At 46.6% G+C, this 25,969-nt stretch overlaps 1 protein-coding gene across 2 annotated transcripts; it reads right to left on the bottom strand.

Moving 5' to 3' along the window:
- Positions 1–2,672: 2,672 nt before the first annotated feature.
- LOC311229072 (uncharacterized protein) lies at positions 2,673–25,969 on the bottom strand. 2 transcript variants are annotated; one of them, XM_084315080.1, is made up of 7 exons: positions 25,801–25,969; positions 22,281–22,411; positions 22,091–22,180; positions 20,595–20,686; positions 4,385–4,518; positions 3,642–3,758; positions 2,673–3,558 (listed from the first exon to the last, which is right to left on the bottom strand). In XM_084315080.1, the coding sequence occupies exons 2-7, from the start codon at positions 22,397–22,399 to the stop codon at positions 3,436–3,438; spliced, it is 675 nt and encodes a 224-aa protein (XP_084171206.1). In that variant the 5' UTR covers positions 22,400–22,411; positions 25,801–25,969; the 3' UTR covers positions 2,673–3,435. The 2 variants fall into 2 exon arrangements, with proteins under 2 accessions (XP_084171206.1, XP_084171205.1); XM_084315079.1 differs by having other exon boundaries at positions 4,358–4,518; positions 25,801–25,963.

The raw sequence follows: 25,969 nt of genomic DNA, 5'->3' as shown, positions 1-25,969 counted from the left end.
TATTTTCTTTATATTTATATATTTGCCTATTTCTGCATACTGTGGTCCATTAACAGTCTCGAAATTGCATGAATTATGTATGCCTGTAAAGATGAGACTCTGGTGGATCTCGTGATTGTATTCATGTATCACATGAGTCCCTATAGTAGCCCTTTCAAAGTAATGACACAATCTTTTTTTCTTTTTTACTTCTGTATACCTCACTGTATAAAATGACCTATTGTGACACTTGGGATAATCACAGCCCAATGACACCAACGACCAGAAACTAAAGACCTAGTCCATACAGAGGATGTATGGATTCATTGGCTTGCCATATGGGGTTTTCAGAAAAAGGTGCTCACCATCCGATTGCTGAAAAAAATAACTATTCTTGTAGAAATGTCAAAAGTTATTGATACCTGTTATGTGTAAACACATAGTTGTTCTTATAATTACTTTATGCTGAGGATTCTGCTATTCTTGTGTCTCACAAAGACATAGGAGAGGTAGAGGAGACTATATGTAAGGAGCTTCAGAGTGTGGGAACTTGGCTGGCCGATAATAAGCTGTCTCTCCACCTTGGGAAAACTGAGGCCATACTTTTTGGATCCAAAGTTAAGCTGTGAAAGTTCCCAGGGTTGAAGATTCAAGTAGGAGAGTCAGTCATTGCAGGTAAGGATTCACTAGTTTATTTAGGATGCACCTTAGACAAACATCTCACAGGGGAGGCTATGGCCTTGAAAGCCCTCGCTAAAATAAGCCATAAAACCAAATTCCTGGCTCATAAGTCTGAGATGTTGGATAGTTCAACCCTAAGGATGTTATCAGGTGCCCTGATTCAATTTGACTATGCTGCCCCCTTCTGGTATAGTAGTGCACCCCAGGGAATTAAAAATAAATGTCAGACTGCCAAAAATAAAATGGATAGAGTAGTGATGAAGCTTCCTACCCACACTCACCTGGATGTAGCTATATTTAATCAACTCAACTGGCTCCCAGTGGAAAAGCGGGTGATTCAAATTAAGTTGGGCCTTACCCATAAAATAATGTTCAATAGGGTCCCCTCATACTTGTCCAACTATTTTATGTGCTTTAGGGACACCCAGCTTGTGAGTGGAATAAACTGCCAGTGTCTATACAAAGTATTGAGTCAGATATACATTTTAAACAGGCTCTGAAGAAATGGCTTAGTCACTCAGGATAAAGAAAGATATACGCAGGAGGTGTGCTGTTGACTTTGTTTGTTTTATTGAATTTATTTTTATTCATATTTATAAGGCTTGAAAATAGAATTTGTGCATGGCTTATTTGTGCATACTCGTCATCTTGTCCCCCCCCCCCCCTTTGAGGTCCACAATGGAAATAAACCGTAAGGTTTTATTGCATTTCAATTAGGGATGTCCGATATTATCGGCCTACCGATATTATCGGCCGATATTGGCATTACAATGTGAAAATATCGGTATCGGTTTAAAAAATAAAAATATCTTTACATTTCTAGAACCTTTATTTACCCAGGCAAGCAAGTAAGAACAAATTCTGATTTTATTTATTGTCAAAAGTATGCATAATGTTGTGTTAATTCCACAACAAGAGATATGTAATGTTAATTACCTGAAATTATTCCGTTTTTGGGGGGGGGGGGGGGGGGGGGTGAACCCTGCATATATCGGTATCGGTTGATATCGGTATCGGAAATTAAGAGTTGGACAATATCGGTATATCGGTATCGGTAAAAAAGCCAATATCGAGCATCCCTAATTTCAATAATTCAATCCGGTTTAAAATTATATGTGATGGCTGTACATTTTGTGTACCAGTATTGTATGTGATTTTAGATTGTCCAATAAATTAAATTAAACTCAACCTTGGTTATTGCATGTCTATCAGGCCTGTGGAGATGTAATGTCTAGGTGTTTATTTATGATAATAGATCTACACGCACACACACTGTGTGTCATCATTGTGCAACTGCCCTCTATTGACTGTGTGCGTCTCCAGGTGTGCTGGTGAGAGCTCCACATATAAGAGGATGTCACCAGGAGATGCTCACTGCGCACTACTCACTCTGCTACTCGCTTCATACTTTAATATGACCTAACAGCAGGTAACATTTTTCTTCCCTTTATCCCTTGTTTTGGGGCACTATCTGTTTTGGGGATGGTAAATATGATGATGGTTATTCCTATGAACTGTCGTCTGGCTCATGTGATCCACATTTTACACGCAAACCTTGGGGGTAAGGAGCCAATTTATGTAACATCTGATGACTTTAGTCAAAGGTAACAGGTTTGTGTGCAACATGGGGAGATGAGGTGTTTGTTTTTTTTATCCAATTTTTCTCCTTATTTTTCAATTTTTCTCCCATCCCAATTTCGCCTCGCCAATTCTACCTTCAATTCTCCCCTCCCCTGTCTCGAACGTTGCTAGACTATGCCTCCCACTGGTCGGCTGCAGTGAGGACGAAGCCTTGCATCACGTGTCCCCTCCGGTACACGAGGAGGCAGCTGTCGCATCTTTTCACCTGAACAGCGCAATCTCTCAGTGGCGAGGAGTAACGCGTGGGAGGCTCACGCTGCCCCCGTTGCTTCCTGATTCTGCTGTACAGGCGCACCAACCGACCTGTAGGAGTCGCTGTCCACAACGTCCAATCCCCACCCACCAGCTTTCCCACCCCTAACACTGCCAATTGTGTTAGTATGAACGACCAGCCAAGCTGGTAGCAACGCCGAGAGCTGGGCTCGAACCCAGCATCTCCTGCGTTAGTGGCGAGCGCCTTGCCCACTGCGCCACTTGGCCGCCAGGTGTTGGTGTTTTAATGTGGTATTCTGGAAGGAATTCTGACCTTTTTTCTTGAGTGGACAAAAACTGTTTTGTTTTGCGTAACTAATGGCATCAACCCAGAAATTGGACATGTGGGGTTAATGTGTCTCAGGGTTATTGGCCTCCGCTCCAACCCCCAATATCTCCCAACCAACCTAACTAACTAGACCCCCTGTGCAGGAAGGTCTCACAACCTAACTAACTAGACCCCCTGTGCAGGAAGGTCTTTGATCACCAACATAACTAACTAGACCCCCTGTGCAGGAAGGGATTTGATCACCCCCCCCCCCCCCCCCTGCATTCAAAGTGATCTGTAAAAAAAGATCTTTTTACAATCAAAATTGTTGAGACCAGATCTCATCTCTGTAGACAATGTCAGGCAAAAGGAAGACATTTTTCTACAGACCTGAGACTGCTGGAACAAGAGACATATTTTAAAAGGCATGAAGAAAGGTTCCTGCAGAACACACTGACACAAAGGCATCAGCATACACACATGGGCATGTAGCATACACACACATAATACACAAATACTGTAGCAGCAGTAGCTAGATCTACTGTGGTGACCTTCATTATTGCGAATCGCTCGCTTGTTTACTCATTCACTCACTCACACACACACACACACGGTCAGCTGTCCTCATATTCAGGGGAGATCTCATCTTCAGGAAAGATCTCTCTGAGCCAGGGCTGCATGACGAACCGCTCGCCATCAAAGTGTGTGAAATACTGCTCCAAGGTGGGAATGTCCGGCTAAGAACCAAAAGAAGATGAGCTTAACACCTGCGTGTGTGCCTGTATTTGTATGAGTTTGTGTGCGTGTTTGTGGTACCTACCCTCGTCCCAGAGATGCGTTGCAGTTGTGTTTGAGGCAGGTACGCCACCAGTAGTGAGGTGGATTCAGGGCCGCTGAACAGTACCTTGTAGTGGGGTGTGTGCTCCGATTTTGTTTCCTACACACACACACACACACACACACACACACACACACACACACACACACACACACACACACACACACACACACACACACACACACACACACACACACACACACACACACACACACACACACACACACACACACACACACACACACACACACACACACACACACACACACACACACACACACACACACACACACACACACACACACACACACACACACACGACAATTTTTGAGTATGTTATGTTATAGCCATAAGTAATATATTTATGTTTTGCATCTGCAAAAGTCCAAAAGAAACACCACAACCAGGAGACGAACCAACAACCACTAGAAATACACAGCAATACTTGGTTGCTTAACCTGTTAAGCCTGATCGGCCTGGTACCGGTAACATAGCGTACAATATGTACCTTTTTTCCTGTGGTCGATTAGTACCTTTCGATTAGTAATTTACATATTTTAAACGAGATTGGGCTGTTGTGTGTGTGTGTGTGTGTTTAAGCCATGTGCTCCAGATTTTAATGATCCATAATCAGTTATACGTCATTCATATGACAATGCTGTGGTGAGTGTAGGATGTGTAGGACTGCAGCTCCTGACCTCAGAGTTAGAATACACTTTGCTGACCCATTCTGGAGGGGCGTGGCGCTCAGAGTCCCAGCTCACCACCACCCCCACCATGTGGCCCTTCCTCTCCAACACCACCTCCCCCACCCGCAGGAAAACGAACGGAGGCCGGGGGCTACGCACCGCCCTGGAGGCTGGGGATGATATAGGAGATAGAGCCAGGAGAGGAAGAGAAAACATATAAGAGAGATCTATATAAGGCGAGTAGTACCTTGTATTCAGTGAATACTGTAGTATAACCGATACTAAAATATCTGCAATGATCGGGGGCCGTGTTCATAAACAGCGATTGAACCGAAAGCAAAACCTTAGACCTTAGATCATTTAATTATTAGTAATTGTTCATGAACAGCCCACTAGAAACCATAAAATAAAGACTATAATCTTTAATACCACTAAGAAACAAACTCTGGAACAATAATTGTTAATTGACAATGAACTGAAAACTGACGTGATTTGTCGGAGCTTTCACATCCATATCCTATTAGAAACCACAACATGTGCCCATATATCACATATACTTTTGCCCACATATTATTCTTTAGTATCTTTTGGACAGTTTAAATCTTTAATGGCCATTTCACCCCAGTCTGCAGTTTCATTGTTTTATTGATTGACTGTTTTTTGCTTTTTTATTGTCTACTATATTTCTTGACATCTGACATGAAAGTTGAACTATCTAAATAAAAGGTTGACTGAATGAATGAACATATCTCCATAGATGGTTTCAAAGTGACAATAACATTCTAAAAGGACCCATGCTTATTTCCTTTTTTTTTTGATCAAATTTTTTTATTATTAATTACATGAAACAGGACAACACAATAACCACAGTAACAAAAAACATAACTTCACAGGAGAATAACAACAATAATACAGAATAATAAATTATAAGACAAAAAGAAAAAGAAACAGCGTCCAACCTATCAAATATAGGTGGCTACTTCAATAACAAAAAGGGGTCTTCAAGACATGGCAACCTTTCCCCACCTTTACAAAGTGGAGTGACTTAAAAGATTGTTTATGAGAGTGTTGTCGCAGATTTACTGTAGATAGCCTAGGTCCCTTACACATGTTCAAGACTGCCAAACTCGCAGACGGTAAAGTGTAAGAAGAAAGAAATTCCTCTTCCAAGTTGGTTGACAGGTCAATCAGTCTGCCAATATTAGTCCCTTGGGGAGATGGCATGTGAATTGACATATAGCGCAGAATAGCTAAATACCAACCCCCCCTAAAATCCCCCCAGCCAAAGTTAAGAAGGACAAGACAAAAACCAAGACAGACAAGACATTTCCTCCTCCCCCTCCCCAGAGACCGCCGGACCCCCCCGATCAAGCGCCCCAACCCCGCTCAGCCGCACACGGCGGTCTTTACCTTCTCAGCTGCTGCGAACCACAGGTCAATGCCAGCCTGCCCTACCCCAATCACCCGAGCCGTGGATATCTCAAGATAAATCACATCCAATAGAGTTAGGGACCAGTTGATCATTGTCAGCTTCTCAGGCTCCTTCCATCTCATTGCTATAAGCTTCTTCGCTGCTGTGACGCCCGCTAGGACAACCCTTTTCAGTTGTACGGACGCGGGTAGTGTCGTTATATCGTTCAGGAGTAGCGTAACAGCTGTGAATGGGATAGTTAAGCCACACAGATCTGAAAGTTTGTCCGTTATTGACCTCCAGAAGCGGGCCACTGGTGGGCAATCCCAATACATATGCATATAAGTGCCAGTGGCCTTTTGAGAGCACAAAGTGCACCGAGAGTCGGTTATCAGTCCCATAGCAAATAGCTTCCTAGGTGTAAGATAGGTCCTATGAATATAATTAAAATTAATTTGCTGGTGATTGGGGTTGCGGGAAGATAATGCCACATTTGCCCAAACATCATCCCAGTCAAACTCGGGGTCCAACTCCGGGATATCCACACGCCAGATTGTATCCAATGATAAATTTTTATACGTGGATTGAATTAAGAGCGTATAAAAGTCTGAGACAAACCCTCTGGATGTCGTTCTGTCCACTATGAGCCTGAGGAAGGGGTGTGGTTGCAAAGCTTGAGCCCACGGTACGCCATGCGCCCTCAGTGCTGACCTTAGTTGAAGGTAAAGAAAGAAGGACTCGCCGGGAAGATCATAAAATTCTCTTAAGTCCTGAAACGCACGGAGGCCGTTCTTATCATAAATATCCTCCAGAGTATGCACTCCCCTCCTTTGCCATTGAGGAATATTAACCGGCTTGTGTCCAACAAGTAATTGCTGGTTATTAAAAATTGGAGAGTCCAGGTGCCAAGGGCATTTAACCCCACACGACCTCTGTACATTACGCCACGTTTGGATCACGTGAGTAATGATCGGTCCATACCTCAGCCGGCATTTCGCAATAGAGACAGTGGAGTACACTACATCCTGCAATCTTAGCGGAGACACCGCCGCCGCTTCTAAGGAGCGCCACGATACAGCCTCTACAGGGTCTAGCCAGCACATCAGAGGTCTCAGTGAAAAGGACCAGAAATAAAGTTTAAAATCAGGGATTGCGAGGCCCCCATCTTGTTTCCTACGTTGAGTAGTAGCCCTTTTGATTCTCGGGCGTTTGTTATTCCAGACAAACTTAGATACCATCGATTGTACCTTGCGCCAGTGGTCTATTGGAGGGGGCAGGGGGAGCATTGAGCTAATAAAATTTATCCTAGGCAGGATGTTCATTTTGATTATGGAAGCCCGGGCTTGTAAGGAGTTAGGAAGGGACGACCACCTGTCTAGATCCTGGCGTATTTTATCATAAGTACCCGTGAAGTTGTACTTAGTAGTTTGGTTCAGCGTGGGGAATATCTCTATGCCCAGGTATTTAAAATGTTCTACTATGGGGATATCAGCTGGTAGTCGTACCGCCTTGGCCAGTTCATTAAGAGGTAGGCAGGCTGATTTGTTCCAGTTAATCTTAAAACCTGACAATTTACCAAAGTCGTCGATTATCCTCAATAATTTTGTGGCCGACCGGGAGGGGTCGTCCATGAAAATCAGCAGGTCATCCGCATAGAGAGCAATTTTGTGTGGAGTATTGTTGACCATTATGGGGACGATGTCCTCCGATTGCCTAATAAATTGGGCCAAAGGTTCGAGGGAAAGCGCGAACAGTCCCGGGCTCAGAGGGCAACCCTGTCTAGAAGATCTGGAGACTGGAAAGAGTGTGGAACAGTTTTTGCCTGTCAGTATCATCGCAGACGGCGAGGCATACAGGACTTTAATCATATGAATAAAACTCTTTCCAAGACCCATGACCTCAAGTACCTTCCACAGGTATGACCACTCAAGTCTGTCAAACGCCTTCATGGCATCCAAAGACAGAACTGTGGATGGAGTTGTATTGTCTTTACTGTTATCGATTACATGCAACAGCCTCCTAAGATTATCTGCAGCCAGACGCCCCGGGATAAAACCAGTTTGATCGCAGTGTACCAATACAGACATAAATCTCTGCAGGCGACGGGCCAGCACCTTGGCAAACACCTTTAAATCGGCCCCGAGAAGACTCAAGGGTCTATAGCTACCACAATCATTGGGATCTTTGTCCTTTTTGAGAAGTAAAGAAATCAACGCCATATTGACATCTCTTGAGAACTCCCCTTGTTCGATAGCGTAATTGATCATATCGAGCATCAATGGACCCAGTTGGTCCCAGAAAGCTAAATACACTTCGGGTGGAATACCATCCCAGCCCGGCGCCTTACCCCTCTGCATTTCAACAATAGTCTCCCTCAATTCTACGAGAGTAATCGGTCTCCCCAGTTCCTTGGCCTCTTCCTCAGAAATGTGGGGTATCTCAAGCCCGCCAATGAACGATTCAAATCTAGAGTCATCCAGATTACCCTCTGAGCTATATAACTGTGAGTAAAACTCTTTAAAAGTGTCATTGATCTTTTTCGAATCAGTAGTGACTGCACCCTGGCTCGTCCTAATCGAGGGGATATCTGAGAAATGATCATTTGAGCGTATTTTCATTGCCAATAGATGGCTAGGTCTGGAGCCGTGAAAATAGTAATTTTGTCTTGTCCTATGTATTAAGAACTCAGACTGTTGTTTAAGTATGGAGTTTATTTCTTTTTTGACTATCTTACGTTGTGTGTTTAGTCGTTCATTATAGTCAGTTTGCAAGGATGCGTATAGGTCCGCATATAATGATTCCAGTCCTTCTAGCTTTTTTGACCGGGATTTTCGCAAATTGGAGGCAAATAGTGTGACATGACCCCTGATGAATCCTTTCAATGCGTTCCACAGGACCCTAGGGTCTTCTACCGTGCCAACGTTGATCTGCAAAAATTCAGCTAGTTTACTCCTGAACTCAGAACAGAAGTCATCGTTCTTTAGCAAGGTCGAATTAAAACGCCATCTGGGGGCTCTTGCGGAGAGCCTGCCAAAGGTTGCCGTAAGGAAAATCCCCTTGTGGTCTGAGAGAGCCAAGGGAACCAATGAGACATCGAAACTATCAAACATATTAGGGGACGCGAATGCATAGTCAATTCGAGAGAAGCTTTTGTGTCTGGCTGACAGGTGAGAGTAATCTCTGAGGGTGGGGTTGCATAAGCGCCAGAGGTCTGTGAGCCCCGTGTCTTTGGCCCACATCCTGAGGGCCTCAGAGGCCCGTTTCTGGTCGCTCGTTTCAGAGGTCCCGGACCTATCCATCTCCGCATCCCAGCACGCATTAAAATCGCCACCCACAATGAGAGCGTATCCATTAAGTTCCAACATATTCTTCGTGATTGTATTATAGAACGCTGAATCAAATGTGTTAGGAGCATACAATGCTATTATAGCCATCTTCCTATGCAAGAATTCAACTTTTGCTATAGTAATCCTTCCCTCCGTGTCCGACCATACATCCAAGATTTTGATATCAAGGTTACGTCTTGTAACTATGACTACTCCTTTCGTCTTATCATCGGCTGAGGATGAGGAGATAACGTGATATTGCCGATTTGCCAGTCTTGACACGTCACCTACCATTAAATGCGTCTCACTAAGGAGAGCAAGGTCAATATTTCTCCTCTTCAATAGCCAAAGGACACTGGCACGCTTGTGTGGGGCGTTAAGCCCTCCTGCGTTCCAAATTAAAATATTCAATTTAGCCATGGTCGAGCTTGTATAAGTGCGTAGAGAACATACCCGTGCAGCCAGGCTGAGTACAGAGGTGCCGATCCCGGCGGGCCCGGACGGTCAATCCCAGGAGTTCAGAGGAGGAACACTTACACATATATAAGACAACAGTACATAGAACACATAAAAATACCACCCCAGCTACAGCCCCCCCTCCTTCTACTCTAAACCCTAACCCACCCGTCCTACTATAAGTTCCTCTATACCCACTCTCCAATCCCCACCCTATGCCCCATCCACTGAGGATGGTCATCTTCCTATCACTTCCCACTAGAGACATGGATCAATAAGACGCTTCCCACTCCCACCCCCCTCTAGATAAACCCCTAAGTAAACCCCCACTAGTCCAATAAACACAAATATTATAAAATAAAATTCAATAAAGATATCGGTCGAAAACCACCTGAGCCCTGGCCCCAACATGAGACAACCATAATGGTAAAAATAGCCATTATTAAATAATAACTCTGCATCAACCTGCAGCCCTCTATTTCCGAATCTGCGCTTCAACATCACATTGTTATAGCCCAAAAAGGTATAGGAAAATTCAATACAAAATTAAATTAAAGCATCCCAGCCGATAGTCTAAGGCAGGTTCGGGTCACAGGTTAATTGTGCAAAATTGTGTGAACAGTGTCAATTAAACAATGACCAAAAAAAAAGGAGGAAGGGAAAAAAAAAAGTTATGGTCAAAGTGCACCCCTTTAGCCGTCCCTCTGATCAGGCACATCGGCTGAATGACCTAACCTATGTAAGAATAGAATTAAACACAATCATTCATTAATCAATCCGGGGATGGTAATAGGCAACACCTGACACCACCTGTCATCATACATTGTTTCAATAAAGATATCGGTCGGAGCAGTTAGTCCAAGGTAGGATCGAATCACAGTTAAATTGCTCATTCAAATGCCCTTAAAACAGCGACACTAATTATTATATAATTACTCAGCATCAACCCTGTAACCAACTACCTTGGAGTCTGCATATTAATGTCGCAACGTTATAGCATAGGTGGATCACGGAAAATTCAAAACACATTTAAGGATTAGCAGTTAGTCCAAGGTAGGATCGGATCACAGTTAAATTGCTCATTCAAATGCCATTAAAACAGCGACGATAATTATTATATAATTACTCAGCATCAACCTGTAACCATCTACCCTGGAGTCTGCATATTAATGTATCAACTTTATAGCATAAGTGCCTCACGGAAAATTCAAAACAAAATTAAGGCGAGTCAGCAGTTAGTCCAAGGTAGAACCGGATCACATTTAAATCGCGCATATAGATGACATCGACAATAGGAAAGAAAAAAGAAAGGAAGAGAGGGTAATGGCTAGAGTGCAAGCCATATAACCATATAGCCATGAAGTGCAAGCCATACCCGACCCAACCTGTTATCAAATATTGTATATGCATATTCAACCGACCTTGGCATCTACTTTGGATCACCAAAGCTCAAAACAACCTGGATATAAAAATAAAAAGCATACCAGAAGTTAGTTAGGGACTCGGTCACTCTTGAACTGTGCAAACCAATGTCCCTTTAGCAACAGCAAACCAAAATACGTAACCATTAACGAATGTCTCAGCGCAGACCATAGTCGAAGCCCGCTGGCTAGCCCGAGGCTAGCGCGTAAGCTAGTGACGAATCCGGATAGCACGTTAGCCTACTATGTACATTGTTCAGCTAGCTCGTTAGCTTCCAAAGAGGCGATACACAAGTACGACCATGAGGTCAGCTTTAGCAAGTAACAGAAGTCATTGGGAAGCCCCGCTAGTTGGATGGGCAGAGGACAGTTAGCATGTCTGGGCATGACAGCAAGTGTTTGTGAATAGTCGACCTAATCAATGTATATAGGCCCAAACCGCCAAGTCACTCACCCTCCATAGATATCAAGCAACAGACTCGGGTGTCTCCGCGAGATATTCCTTCGCTTTAGCCAACGACCAAAACAAACGCTGACCACCGACCTTCTCCAACACAGATAGTTTCGCGGGAGCGAATAACGTGGGCCTCAGGCCTAGTTTCCATAGCTTAGTCAGGACCACCTTGTACTCGGCTCTCTGAGCTTGAACCTCCGGTGTAAAGTCCTCGAAAATGGCCACTTTGTGATCGCCAATCCTCAGAGTACCCCTTCTGGTACGAGCCGACCGCATGATGATTTCTCTCTGTTGGAGTCTGTTCAGCTTGACTATGATGGGCCTCGGTTCTTTGTTCACGCCGGGAGAAAACCTGCCCGCTCTGTAGGCCGACTCACAGATAGGAGGCGAGGGGAGGACGTCCGTCCCTAGTATCTTCTGCAGCAGTTCGGGCATGGTCTCAGAGAGACGGCCTTCACCGCTGGTCTCCGGTACTCCAACAATCCTGACGTTGTGGCGTCTATCCCGGGACTGCATCTCCTCCATCGCCGACTGTAGTTTGTTGACTTCAGCCTGCCTAGCCAGCAGGGCGGATTCAAGACCCGCCATCTTCTCACACTGTGATGATACCTCCGTCGTTAGCATGGCTAGTTCGTTAGCATTAGCCGATGAGGCAGCGTGAATCGTCTCCATCTTGTCTGTCAGCGGGACTACCGCCAGCCGTATTTCTTCTGATATCTCACGACGGAGGCTGATACAGAAATCCGCCAACACTTTCTTCTGTGCTTCAGCGATGCGTGCCTCAGATTCTGCGTGTACTTTCTTCTGTGCTTCAGCGATGCGTGTCTCAGAGTCTGCGTGTAGCTTGGTCATGACCAAGAGTACAGCTTCGCTTAACTCCCCGACAGCGGGAGACGGTGCGGCCATGCTCGGCGGTGTCGGTGTCGTGCCTAATTCTTTCATGGCTCTGGTTTCCACCCCCGCCATCGTAGAAAGTCGAAAAAAGTTGGTGAATGTATACTAAACACGACGACCTAGCAAACAGATAAAAAACAAATAAAAATAAAATAAAGACTAATGGGGAGAAACGTATATTCAGCACGGTAGAAGGGAGCTCCTGTGAAACACGTCTACTCCATGATCGCTCAGCCGACCCATGCTTATTTCCTGTTGCAATGTTTGCTAATGCAATAACTGACAGGAAATACATTTGGATCCAAAAGCTGTCCCCTAGCAACAGCATTCCAGTGAAACCAGAATCCCCACACACATATTTCACCAACATCTTCCTGGTTACTATGGCTGTGCCCACAAAGTCGGTCTTGTGTCTAATCAGAACAATAGGAAAATCAGGAAAGGGGTCTGGGTTTGTGTGGTAAATATAATCTACATTATAAGTGAATGTGCCACAAAGCTTCCAATCCTGAATAAAAAAATTACTGACAATTCTGCAGTGAATTCAGAATTACACACAGACAAAACCTGTCATGGACAACTAAGCAAGCTGGTAAAGTTGTTCCTGAAGTTTTTAAGACTTCTGGGATCGCTGAAAGTAAACTGGTCCCAGTCCCTAATCAGTATTTATTTTCTTATGATACTGCATGAATACAGGCCCTGTTGTAAACGTGTCAGATACTGTATTTTATTATAATAGTTAGCATTGCGGCTAGCGTACATTAGCGTAGTAACATTAACGCTAGTAGAATGAATGGATGAAAACGTTATTTAACAGATTGCAGAATGGGTACAATACAATATGGCTCAATACAAACAATTGTTAAGGGGATGCAGACTGTTGTAGTTTGGACTGGGTTCCTTATAACAATAACTTGACAACACATGAGCTTAGTTCAGGGGTCAGCAACCTTTACTATCAAAAGAGCCACTTTTCCCCCCTCCCACAAAATAAAATGCTCAGGGAGCCACACAACCTATTTACCCTTAAAATGAAGATAACAGTGTATAACGTTTTATATATCCCCAAGCATACCCCACATAAGCATAAAATGCCTGACAATTGCATACCGAAAGTAATTTGCGATTTATTATACTTTATACTTATAGCACACAATTTGTTGCATTAATGGAATTATAAAGCAACAAAAAGAAAATGTTTGACTTTTTATTGCTGTTTTTACCTGTTATAACAAAGGAAAACCTCAAACTCTTATGAAGAGGAGAAAGAATACTGGCTGTGTAGACCTATTTTTAAATAAAACACAGAAGAGGAGACAAAACACTGGTGTCTGTAGACCGTCTTTGAAATAAAACCCTGAACTATTCAGGTATATGAGTCTTTCCCTTATTTGTGGAACATTTATAAAATAAAAAGTAGTCCACTTTGAAAAAAGACTACCATGTGTAGACCTACTTTGAAATAAAACACAGACAAGGAGAAAAAACACTGGCATCTGTAGACCTACTTTGAAATAAAACCCTGAACTATGCAGCTCTATTTGAGTCCTTCCCTTATTTGTGGAAAATCTATAAGAAAAAGTGAATTTTTCGTTGTTCGCAAATTTTCGCACCACATATCAGGCATACAGGTAAGCCTGCATTGTTAGTCGTGAAAGCAAATTAATCTGTCCACGCTGAATTAAACCCTCTATTTTCCTCAGACTTTCCCTTTTTTGGATTTATCCATGGTTCTGTATCATAGTGGCTCCGCTCGGCATCACTCATGCACTATCCTCGCATATGTGCACGCGCACTGAATAAAATTCCACAATGTACCTTTATCCCAGTATTCGTCTGACCACACCCCTCGTTAGCTTACCTTCATAAGCAGGTGTGTGGTCACCTGCTCTCCTCCTTCTCGCTTTCACCACAAGGAAGTGCCTTCGGTAGTACCCCACTTGACGTGTTGTTAGTTGAAAAGAGTTGAGACGTGTTTACATTGTGCTTAGTTTTTTCTTCTCTCATAACTATTCAAAAAGAAAAAGCTAAGTCATAATGTCTACTTCGGAGAGTAGACCCACTCTTCACCAGCGGTTCTCCATTCCCGCCTCTGTCGTGCGTTCTGGTGCGGGGCTGCTGCCACTTTCGTGGTTGCCGACCCAGCCCAGGAGACAGCCGATGGATAGTTTGCCTCTCCGAGGAGCCGAGGCATCGGTGCCGTCGCCCCGGCGATGGCATGATCTCGACTCTGGTTCTTCTGGTTCCAGGGAATCGTCCGTTATTGGGCGGACGGTTCTTTTGGTTCCGGAGGATTTGCGACGCAAGCTTTTCGCGTCTGCCCGTTCATGTCGCAAGATGGTGGCATGCAGACGCGAACGGCCTGGGTTTGGGGAATTGCTGGAGACCAGCGAGGATGCGTCGGGCTCTGCATGTCCGATGGAAACTGAGGATTTCATGGAAGAGTCGGACGGATTCTTGTTTGAAGGTCCTGTGGAGGCGAGTATCCCTCCTATCCAAGAAACACCGGAGGGGGGAGAAATGTCTCCTTGGGACGCCTTGTTCGAGGATGTCGGGGAACCACCTCGGCCTCTTCGGCAGGATGCCCTGCTATCAGCCACATCAGACTGTGGCTCCTCAATTGGTCGAAGCCTGCTGCATGTGAGGGATGCGGGTTCGGTGGAGGAAAGTCAGCAGGGGGAACTGCGGGCTTTGTTTCCCGAGCTCATGGCGGTAGCTGCCGCTGCAAATGGCGTGCCGCTGCCGCAGCCATTGCCTGCTCCTGCCCCCGATGATCTCATAGGTCATCTCTGGCAGCGTCGCCCGGTGAGAGGGGTGGACGTTGTCTACCCATTTTTCCCCTCAATGGGGGCCTATGTTCGTCAGGGCCAGGCGGTGTCTCACATCATGGGACTTACCCCCGCCTACGTACCAGTTACGCGGGTGTCGGGGTTGGTCAAAGGTATGAGAGAGGGCGTGCCACGGCTTGATAGGCCGATGGCCGCTCTCCTCTGTCCGGATGTGGTGTGGGAACCATTATGCAAGCCGGTTCTCCATGGAAGATCGGCTAGGCGATTGGCATATTGGGGTGACCAGTCATTTATCGCTGGTACACAATCGCTGGCTGCGGCTTCTAACATCGCCCACCTGGCTAGATTTGTATCGGGGATAATGACGGGCGGCACGGGTCTGACCGAGGTAAAATGCGATCAGATCACCCAGGCGGCAGGAGCTGTCCTGCATCTTACCCAGGTGCAGGCCATAGCCTCGGGGAAGATGCGCGCCCTGGCCACCCTGACCCAGCGCCACCTTTGGCTGGAGCAGGCTCGAGTGCCGGAGAAGAAGAGAACCCCTCTTCTGACGGCCAACCTCTCCGATGCTGGATTATTCGGGAAGGCCCTGCAGCTGATGACCTCAACGTGCAGAGAGATGGCAGAGGAGAGATCCGTTCTCCAACCCCATTTTCCGCCTCCCGTCCTTGCCGGTGGAGTCAGAAGGCTTCCACGACGTCGAGCTCCCTCCGCCGTGCCTACCACTGCCTCCGCCGCCACTGCTGGCCCCTCCAAGAAGGCCAGGAGGAGAGACGGCGATTCTGCTGTCGCCGGCCCATCCACGACCGGAGGAGACGGTAGGGAACGCCGTGACCAGCAGCCGATTCACTACCGTCCCTCCGGGGCTTCTCGGGGTGGCAAAACCCGAGCGGCTCGAGGCGGCAGACGCCGCTAAAAGTGACTTTTCCCCCTGTGGCCCCCTCTACACCCTCCCCGGCCCCCTCATGATTTTGTGCCGTAGATAATAAATAAAAAGTTCCCTTAAAAAGGGGACTATATTATTGGCCAAACAAACTGTGTGTTTATTCACCAATACATATGATGGGGTTGCGAAATGTGAATCTGCATTATTACATTGAGAGATGTGTCGTGTTGTGTTACGATATTAAGCAAGGTCTGCAAGCATACACTCAGTCATAGAAAGGTTCTATTAGCCTGACGCTCCACATGCAGGTAGAAGCTGGTGGTATGTTCCGTTGCTTAAGCAAAGTAATGTTGAGCCACAACACTGTTGTGTTAGTTGCAGTAATACTCGTGCACACACGTTCCACGGCTTGGCCGTTACTCTCTGTCAGTGTTTTGCTATGTACGACATAGAAAGCGGGTGTAGGATTCACACACACACGACTTGTTTTGTTGTAAATCCTGTTCACATTCCGTGGGTAGCGGGCATTGTATTAGCATTTGCTATACTTTGGCTTTCTACCGAAGGTCTCAAAATGCTACAGTTGGTTTTTGGTGTGTAGGGAAGAAGGGGTTGTGTGAGGGGGTGTCGAATAAACCCCTCCTTCTTACTTGATTGGTTTAGGGGATTTTTTCTCATTTCTGCTAAACCAGTCGGGCCGAGCCGTTCAAACGTCTTGGCGGGGGGGGGGGGGGGGGTTGTCTTGACACAACTCCTATTACAAACAGGAGTCGTGTACAGGGTTTCCCCCCGTCATAGCATATACGTTGCTTTGGCGACGACTTCCATGGGTTGAGCTCTTTACGTAAGGGTGTGGTGTTAAAGTGTCGGGTTAGAGCGTAAGGCTTACGGGTCTGATACGCTCGATTTTATGTGTAAACTTGAGTCAGTTGGTCACGTGACTCACAGTTGACATGTCTTTTTCATAAACCGCGACTCGTGTGGGAAGGCTTCTGGGAAGTTCGGTCTATACTCTTTGACAAAAGGAGTGACTGGATGTAAAAATATAAATCAGTTTTTACTCCCAGCTGTGCAGTTGGGTTTATACTGTTGATGCTTCTTCTTTATTATTATAAAGAGTTGGAGTTGGTTGCATCTCACCCCTCTTGTCGTTCCCCTGGGCGCCTTGGGGATTCAATGAAAGGTCTAAATAGCCTATTTATTGATGTGGATATACCCGCCGCACACATAGTGCTAGTTCGGGATGTTCTGTTGGCCATTAAGCAACTGACTGGCGCGCCTTGGTTGCTTGGGGTTAAAACAGCGTTTTTATAAAGCAACTGGGATGGGGGTTTTTCCTCTTCCGACGACCTGTGTGGTTGTCGACGGATTCTCGTTCATATCGGGGGATGATGACAGAATGGATCTGAACATACGTAGAAGGGTTTCACGCCCTGGGGGTGGGCCGCCGGGCGCGGTTCGCACCGAACGTCTGGGTGGCGCCTTCTTTTCATGTTTAAGATCAACACGCATGTCTGCCCCTTCTCCTGGGGTTGGCAGACCGGCGTGGTTAGGGCACGGGACTGGTTCTGGACACGCTGGTCCGGATCAGTTGCACCTGTTGTCCGCCGGGGATGCAGATCTGCTGTTCTGGTACCCTGAGGGACTTTTTCAGGGGGGAAAATGCCAGGTCGGTCCGGGTGTCACAGGGTTAAGCGCTATGGAGCCCTTGTTGGGTACTTTGTATTCTACACTGTCGTAATGGCTTACGGCCGCGCCAACCTGTACACGCCCGATCTCGTCGGATCTCGGCCGCCACGCAGGTTGGTCTTGGTTAGTACTTGGTTGGGTGACCTCCTGGGAATACCAAGTACGGGGTGTTGGGGCTGGTTCTCCATTTCTTTCGCTCTTCTCTTACGCGTGGCGAAGAGGGGCCTGTTGGGGTGGTCTTGACCTCCTCGGGGGATCCTGTGCTCCCCGTATCGCCGGGCCCGGTCCGAAGTAATGTTTCGTCGACCCGTAGGCCTGGGTTAACCCTTTTTTGAAAACTGAAACACTTGTACTGTGTATACCCGCAGGTATGTTTTGGAGTTTTTTCTTGAGGGGTTATGGAACAACCGCCGCATTGGGTAACACCAAGGTGGTTGATTCCCTGGTGTGTTGGAGCAGTGTCAACTCCCGGGTTACCCGGTTGAGGGTGCCCCTGCACGTTCATGACGTCTGCCAATCATGTCAGCCTTCTCTGCCTCAACCCCTCTGGGTGGGTTTTTTTTTAAATGGAGGCTTGGTCATGCAACAACGCCAGCATACGCCCCTTCCGCCGGGGCGGCTGTGTTCAGCTGTCCCCTCTTGCGCCTGTCTCGTCCGCAGTCTCCAGGCTCGGGTTAACAGCCTGTTGCCTGGTTTTCCCCGGTGCGCTGCCTGCTTCCGTTGGTTAACCTTTTTTGTGTGCTTACGGCCATGCTGACTGCCTGTTCTGCAGGGTCAGTGTGCCAGGCGGTGTACTATTGGGGGGACAGGGCCCGCTCGGCTGAGGGGCCTTTGTCCGAATACGCTGGCGATGTGGGGGGCGGGGTCACTAAGTGCCCACCTGGTGGCCTAAATATTAAGGGCAACCAACTTGTGTCTAGCCACGGCCAACTTGCGTCTAGCCACGCCCCCGCGGCGACGCAGCAGCAGCAGAGCGGCAGCTCCGCTCTGCCGGGGAGCTCCGTCGCGGCAGCATTATGTAGCAGTAATCCCCCCTTTTTTACTATCCAGAACTAGCTCAACTGGCAGCGCTGCTTGCTGTGGATCCTACGGTCCGTTGCTGGCAAGTTCGATTCCCTTCAATTTTTTTTTTCTTTTTTTAACGTTTCGCCGTTAAGTTTAGGCATGTTAACTTTAAGCATTGTTTCGGAGTTGGTTAAGGTTAGGCATTGTTTCGGAGTTGGTTATGGTTAGAAGGGTTAAGTTTAGGCGCTGTTAAGGAGCTGGTTAAGGTTAGAGTTTGTCTTAGAGAATGGCAATATTCTTTCGGAGTTGGTTATGGTTAGGGTTAAGGTTAGGCATTCTTTCGGAGTTGGTTATGGTTAGGGTTAAGGTTAGGCATTGTTTCGGAGTTGGTTATGGTTAGAAGGGTTAAGTTTAGGCGCTGTTAAGGAGCTGGTTAAGGTTAGAGTTTGTCTTAGAGAACGGCAATAGACAGCCTATTTCCGCGCTGCAGCTCTCTCGCGCTGCCGCGGTCACATGGGCGTAGTGGCCAATCAGAGAAACGCTAAACACAAGTTGGTTGCCGAAAATATTCACGCCACCTGGTGGGGTCTTGATGCTGGCATCATGGACTTCTCCGGGCCCCCGTTCCAGGGGGTCCAGTCCCTTTGGTGGGTCTGGGCCTTCCTTCGCGCTCCGCTGCTACGGCCTTGCCACAGGGTTGGGTTTGCCCTTGACCCCGTGTTTCTGGGGGCAGTAACGAGGTTGTTCCCTCCGTTCGTTCCCGGGTGGCATGCGGGTTGTGCGTGTGTGTAGTCGTGGGGTCAGGCCACGGTCTGCTCACCCTGTGCGTTGAGTTGCTTGAGTGCCTCTTCGCACGGTCGGGTCCGTCGCCCTCCCGGGAAACCTCTAATAGGGGGGGTGCCCTCCATTAGGGGGGGTCGGGGGGGCTCGGCCCTCCCTGTTCTGATGGTTGTGGGGGGCTTTCAGCGGGGTGTATTTGTCGGCCGGTGGCTCCGCTCGGCCTCCCTTGTGCATGAGTGATGCCGAGCGGAGCCACTATGATACAGAACGATAGGTTATGACTATAACCAAGTTCTGTCAATAGTGGTGACGCTCGGCATCCGACGCCGCTGCAGCCCTTGATCTCACCTTGTGGTGAAAGCTTGGGAAGGAGGAGAGCAGGTGACCACACACCTGCTTATGAAGGTAAGCTAACGAGGGGTGTGGTCAGACGAATACTGGGATAAAGGTACATTGTGGAATTTTATTCAGTGCGCGTGCTCATATGCGAGGATAGTGCATGAGTGATGCCGAGCGTCACCACTATTGACAGAACTTGGTTATAGTCATAACCTATCGTTAGCTTACTGGGGGGTTGGAAACTCAAGATTAGCCACTTGCAGACGGCAGGGAGAGGCGCGGGGTGTGACATACTGTATATTTTAGTTGATGAAATATTTTTGTTGACTAAATATTTTAGTTGATGAAATATTTTTTCATTTCAGTGTCACAGTATGACATCGATCTCCAAAATAAGAGAACAAAAAAGAAATAATAATAAAAAAAAGTATTTTTTCTTTAAGAATTTAATAAAAAAATAATATAATTTTTTTGGCCAGGGAGCCGCAGCTGATTGGCTAAAGAGCTGCATGCGGCTCCGGAGCCGCAGGTTGCTGACCCCTGGCCTTAGTTGGTAGCCGCAGCTACTTGGGACAGCTCTGCCGTAAACACTGGAAATAATCTCGGTTACTATGTCCACACGCAACCAATGCAACCGGGGTGAGCCCAAAACTCCACCCTGGACTCCGGTTTCGAAAGACCACGGTTGCAGTGTTCCAAAAACCCGGTTGCGTGTGGACGAACAGTGCAACTGCGCACATTAAATCACGGTTACATAACACCCCGCGTTCGTGTGGACAGGGCTTTAGACACCAACCTCCAAAGAAGCCCTGGTCATTCTCATAAAGCATGACTTCTATGGCAGGAGACTCTCCAGGAACCCCTTCCTCTTCCAAGCCAGCCAGCAACCTTAAGAGACCAAACAAGCACTCACTCAGTATGTGTGTGTGTGTGTGTTTTTCAGGATTCAAGATTCAAGGGTTTATTCATCACATGCATACCACGGCATACAGTGAAATGCGGTTGGCCATGCCCGCTACGATTGTGTAAGAATACAGTAGTAATAATAGTAATAAAAATAAGCAGAATAGACATGATAAGATAGACGCATGTTAATAAATCACTTCAAGGCACTGTCCTACTGTATGTACACTCATATATACCGTTTTTGTGTGTGTGTGTGTGTGTGTGTGTGTGTGTGTGTGTGTGTGTGTGTGTGTGTGTGTGTGTGTGTGTGTGTGTGTGTGTGTGTCCTGTTTTACCATCTTGTGGAGTCCCCTAGGTAAAAAAAAATACACTAACAAACTGAACAGGCTGGTGAGGAGGGCTAGCTCCGTTCAGGGAGTTAAACTGGTCAAACTAGAGGTGGTGGCAGAGAGGAGGACGAGGAAAAAGCTGGATGCCATCCTGGAACCCCCCTCCCACCCCCTCTATGAGGATATAGCCAAGATGAGGAGCACGTTCAGCCACAGACCCCTGCCTGTATCTCTCCTCTCTCATCCCCTATGCTGCTCTAACACCTGAATAAAGGAACACTTGATTTGACACAAAATGGCAAATAGATCAAACTCAGGCTAGGAGGGTCCAGTGAATGCAGGGTCAACTGGGTCGTAGAGGGTCCCCGGTGGGAGGACTAACTGGGTCGTAGAGGGTCCCCCGGTGGGAGGACTAACTGGGTCGTAGAGGGTCCCCCGGTGGGAGGACTAACTGGGTCGTAGAGGGTCCCCCGGTGGGAGGACTAACTGGGTCGTAGAGGGTCCCCGGTGGGAGGACTAACTGGGTCGTAGAGGGTCCCCCGGTGGGAGGACTAACTGGGTCGTAGAGGGTCCCCCGGTGGGAGGACTAACTGGGTCGTAGAGGGTCCCCCGGTGGGAGGACTAACTGGGTCGTAGAGGGTCCCCCGGTGGGAGGACTAACTGGGTCGTAGAGGGTCCCCCGGTGGGAGGACTAACTGGGTCGTAGAGGGTCCCCCGGTGGGAGGACTAACTGGGTCGTAGAGGGTCCCCCGGTGGGAGGACTAACTGGGTCGTAGAGGGTCCCCCGGTGGGAGGACTAACTGGGTCGTAGAGGGTCCCCCGGTGGGAGGACTAACTGGGGAGAAGAACTGCTGATCACAGCTTTCTCATTTTATTATGTTTCTTTCTTTCCTTTTTAAGATTATTTATTCATTATTATTATGTTAACTTAAGGCATATTGTTGAGCGATTGGTTTAGGGAATACATTTACCGATCAGTCAGTACAATATGCTTGCGTGTACACATGCATGGTTATGTTTGCAATAATAGGGATTATGTTGAATGCATCCCACTCACATCACTTCGGAGGCCAGCTGTGCAGCCCACTCCATCCACACAGTGCCATTCAGATACGTTTTCCTCCACTCTTTCCAAATACCCAGGAACCTGGAAATGTTGCATTCAGTGAGGACATTACCATTGACCAAATGTCCACAGTACATATAGTAGCAAACTTGAAAAGGCAAAGCGGATGGGCCTTACTTACCGCTTGGTTGACTGGAGCCTCTGTGCCGCCGTGGAGCCGCTCCACCGCGCGATGAGGTACTGCGCGGGCAGGGCGGAGAGGAGCAGCGCGAGCTGCAGCACGGCGCTCGCCTGGGGCATGATGACCGTCACCTGCATGGAACCATTCAACTATTTGTAAACAATAGTTGTAGGCAATTCCTTGGACCACTGACTGCACACCCTCTTGTCCCATAATAAGATAACACTGATGTGATGTGCCCTGATGTGAATCACTACCCACTTTTAATTTAAAACCACTCTCAAGGAGCACCTGCGGGAGACTGCAATTCGAAACTGGCCCCTGTAAATGTCCTAACCCAACCCCCTCCAATGTACAGTAAATGTCCTAACCCAGTAATACACGAGACCCTCTTCTTGGACCAAGTAAGGTTCCGTCGATAATCCAAATGTACAGTCCCCCCCCACCAATGTTGTTTCTACGTCAAATATACTCTCTTTTTTAGACTCTTTTTGTATCACAAACAGTACTGTATTTGTAAATCTGGAAATCATAAATGTATAGATGTAGCAGTAGTCTATCTGTATGTCATATGTTATGATGAATTGAAAATGGGGGACCCTGATGTAAACAAGACGAAAGTCTTTCTCTGGTCTGCATCCCCTTAACAATTGTGTGTATTGAGCTGTACTGTGTATTGTACCCATTCTGCCAAATGTTCAATCAATCAATCAATCATCCATGTAGCTATAGATTCTACAGCCCTGGCTGGCCTATTTTAATTGTATAATTATATTATATTCTGCTTCTATTTTAATTGAGTTTATATTAATTTCATTCTACAGCAATTGGCTGTCCGTTAATGTCGCACCAAAAACGACCAATCAAAAACGACTTGGCAATAAAGACCATTCTGATTCTGAGATGGACCGATGGATCGTCCAAATGCCATCTCGTCGTGTCTCAAGTAGGGCTACTAAATAAATAACATAACGCACACTGCACAGGCAACGCGTGGTGACACGTAGATTTAGTACACAACCATTATCTGAACGGTAAAGTTAGTTAACATATTGGTGACAAACTTCCTCCAAGTTATTATTACGCAATATTGCGTAAGAGAAACCAATCACCCAAAATGCATGAATGAATGAATGAATGAATGAATGAAAACTTTATTTAACAGATTGCAGAATGGGTACAATACAGTACGGCTCAATACATACAATTGTTAAGGGGATGCAGACCTGAGAAAGACGTTTGTCTTGTTTCCATCAGGGTCCCCCATTTTCAATTCATATAGACATATATGACATACATGACATACAGATAGTCAGTACTGCTACATCTATACATTTATGACATACCAGATTTGCAAATACAGTACTGTTTGTGATACAGAAGGAGTCAAGAAAAGGGAGTATATACATTTGACGTAGAAACTGTCCATTGGAGGTTGGGTGGGGGGGGTTGGGTACATTGGGATATTGACAACCATACTGGGTAATTTACATTGGAGGTGGTTGGGGGGGGGGGGGGGGGCGGGGGGCATACTGTATAAACAAGTAACACTGTACATTGAGGGGGGGGGGAGGAGACACTGTACAAACAAACACAATTGTACATTGAACTATTGACAAAACCATACTAGGTAAATGACTGTACATTGGAGGGGGTTGGAATGATTGGGTTAGGATATTTACAGGGGCCAGTGTTGAATTGCAGTCTCCCGTAGGTGTCCCTTGAGAGAGGTTTTGAAAGTGGGTAGTGATCCACATTCCTTTACAGCTTTGGGTAGGGCGTTCCACATTGATGTGGCATAATTGCGAAACGTGTTTAGTCCCTTATTTGAGCCGAATCTGGGTTTGACATGATTTGTGGAGCTCCCTCTGGTGTTGTGATCGTGGTATTCACTGACCTTTGGGAAGTATTTTGACATGTACATGGGTACCTTGGTCGTGTAGTGTATCTTGTAGACCAGGCCCATTGCAAGTTGTTGTACTCTGTCGTCTACTCTAAGCCATCCTAGGTTGTCGAAGTGGGCAGGGGTGAGGTGGGTTCTAGGAGTAAGGTCAAGCAGTAGTCTGACCAGTTTGTTTTGAGATGTTTGTAATTTTGTTTTTAGCGCCTTTGAGGTGCTTTGGTACCATGAGGTGCAAGCATAGTCGTAGTACCCCTGAATGAGTGCTCCTGCCAGAGTCTTCAGGGTGTTCTTGTTTACCAGAGAGGAGATCCGGTACAAGAATCGAGTTCGTTGGTTGACTTTTTTTATTACATTGGATGCCATTTTGTCACAGGAGAGATTAGCCTCTAGGATGGACCCCAGGTAGGTAATTTCATCTTTCCTTGTGACAATATTGTCACCCACTGTAACTGAGAAGCCGTCGGTCTTGCTGAGTTTGTTATTTGAACCGAAGAGAATGGACTCTGTTTTGCCCATGTGTAATGATAGTTTGTTATCAGCGAGCCATATGCAGATTCTGCCTAGTTCCGAGCTGAGGGTTTTTTCAACCTGTAACTTGTTCTTGTCAGAGACCAGCAGGGCTGAGTCGTCCGCAAACAGGAACAAGTTGCAGTCACAAGCTGACGACATGTCATTTGCATAAATTAGGAACAGTAGCGGTCCTAGTATGCTTCCTTGTGGAACACCACAGCTCACTGTGAGGGGGGGGGATAGGGTACCGTTTACCTCCACCATCTGTTCCCTCCCCTCAAGGTAGGATTGCATCCAGCTCACTGATAGACTATCAAAACCAATTGCTTTTAGCTTGTCAATCAGAATGGAGTGATTGACCGTGTCAAAGGCCTTTTGTAGGTCCAGCATGACCATGCCGCAGTATTTGCCTGCGTCCACCTCTTGTTTGATGTGGTCATTCAAATAGAGAAGGCATGTGTCAGTGGAGTGGGATGTTCTGAAGCCAGATTGGAATTCGTAGATTAGATTTTTTTCCGCTAGGTACTTTTCGACCTGTTCGTAGACTATTTTTTCCATGACTTTCGAGATGGAGGTGAGAATAGAAACAGGGCGGTAGTTGCCTGGGTCTAATTTGCTGCCCTTTTTGTGCAGAGGGGTCACCCTCGCAATTTTGAAGTCCTTGGGGACGTGTCCCTGTTTTATGGAGAGGTTTATTATGTGTGTGATGATTGGTGTGATGGCGGCTGCTGAGTCTCTGAGGAATTTGGAGGGGATGTTGTCATGGCCAGTGGCCTTGTTAGGTTGGAGGGCGCTCAGTTTATTGAGTACCTCATCTGTTGTTACCGTTTCCAGCTTGAAGTCGTCCTTGCGGACCCCTAGGTTTTTGTAGAAAGCTACTATGTGTTCTACCCCATAAAGCCCTGAGTGGGAGGGTAGTTTGTTTACCAGTGTTGTGGCTATGTTTGTGAAGAAAATGTTTAAGTAATTGGCTACATCCAGCTTGTCTGTGATGAGCGTGTTGTCAGTTTTTATGTTTATAATATAATATAATCACCATAAGCGCCGGATTGTTGTTATTTTGTTTTATTTTTACAAGGCAGTATATTCACAAGTGTCCTTACTTACCTTGAATTAGATTCCCATGCAGCTTTTCGTCTCTAACTACCTGCCACTATGAGCGCGTCTGTGCTGCACCTGCCACAGTTGCCGTCTCTTCTTTGGGGCGGTTGTGTGTTGTTTACATAAATCGCGCTCTCGTGTCGCTGGCACCTGTGTGTTTACATTTTTCCAAATT

The sequence above is a fragment of the Notolepis coatsorum genome (assembly GCF_963971535.1).
Source record: "Notolepis coatsorum genome assembly, chromosome: 5".
In the NCBI taxonomy this organism is placed as follows: domain Eukaryota; kingdom Metazoa; phylum Chordata; class Actinopteri; order Aulopiformes; family Paralepididae; genus Notolepis; species Notolepis coatsorum.
This window is presented reverse-complemented; position numbering and strand designations above follow the sequence as displayed.

What these genes read in the sequence shown, in the direction of transcription:
- LOC311229072 (XM_084315079.1), bottom strand. Translation starts at nt 22,399, where the DNA reads ATGCCCCAGGCGAGCGCCGTGCTGCAGCTCGCGCTGCTCCTCTCCGCC. An exon ending in AGGCTCCAGTCAACCAAGCG is followed by an intron (nt 22,181 to 22,280) that starts GTAAGTAAGGCC and finishes CAACATTTCCAG; the next exon opens with GTTCCTGGGTATTTGGAAAG. An exon ending in TGACCAGGGCTTCTTTGGAG is followed by an intron (nt 4,519 to 20,594) that starts GTTGGTGTCTAA and finishes TATCATCCCCAG; the next exon opens with CCTCCAGGGCGGTGCGTAGC.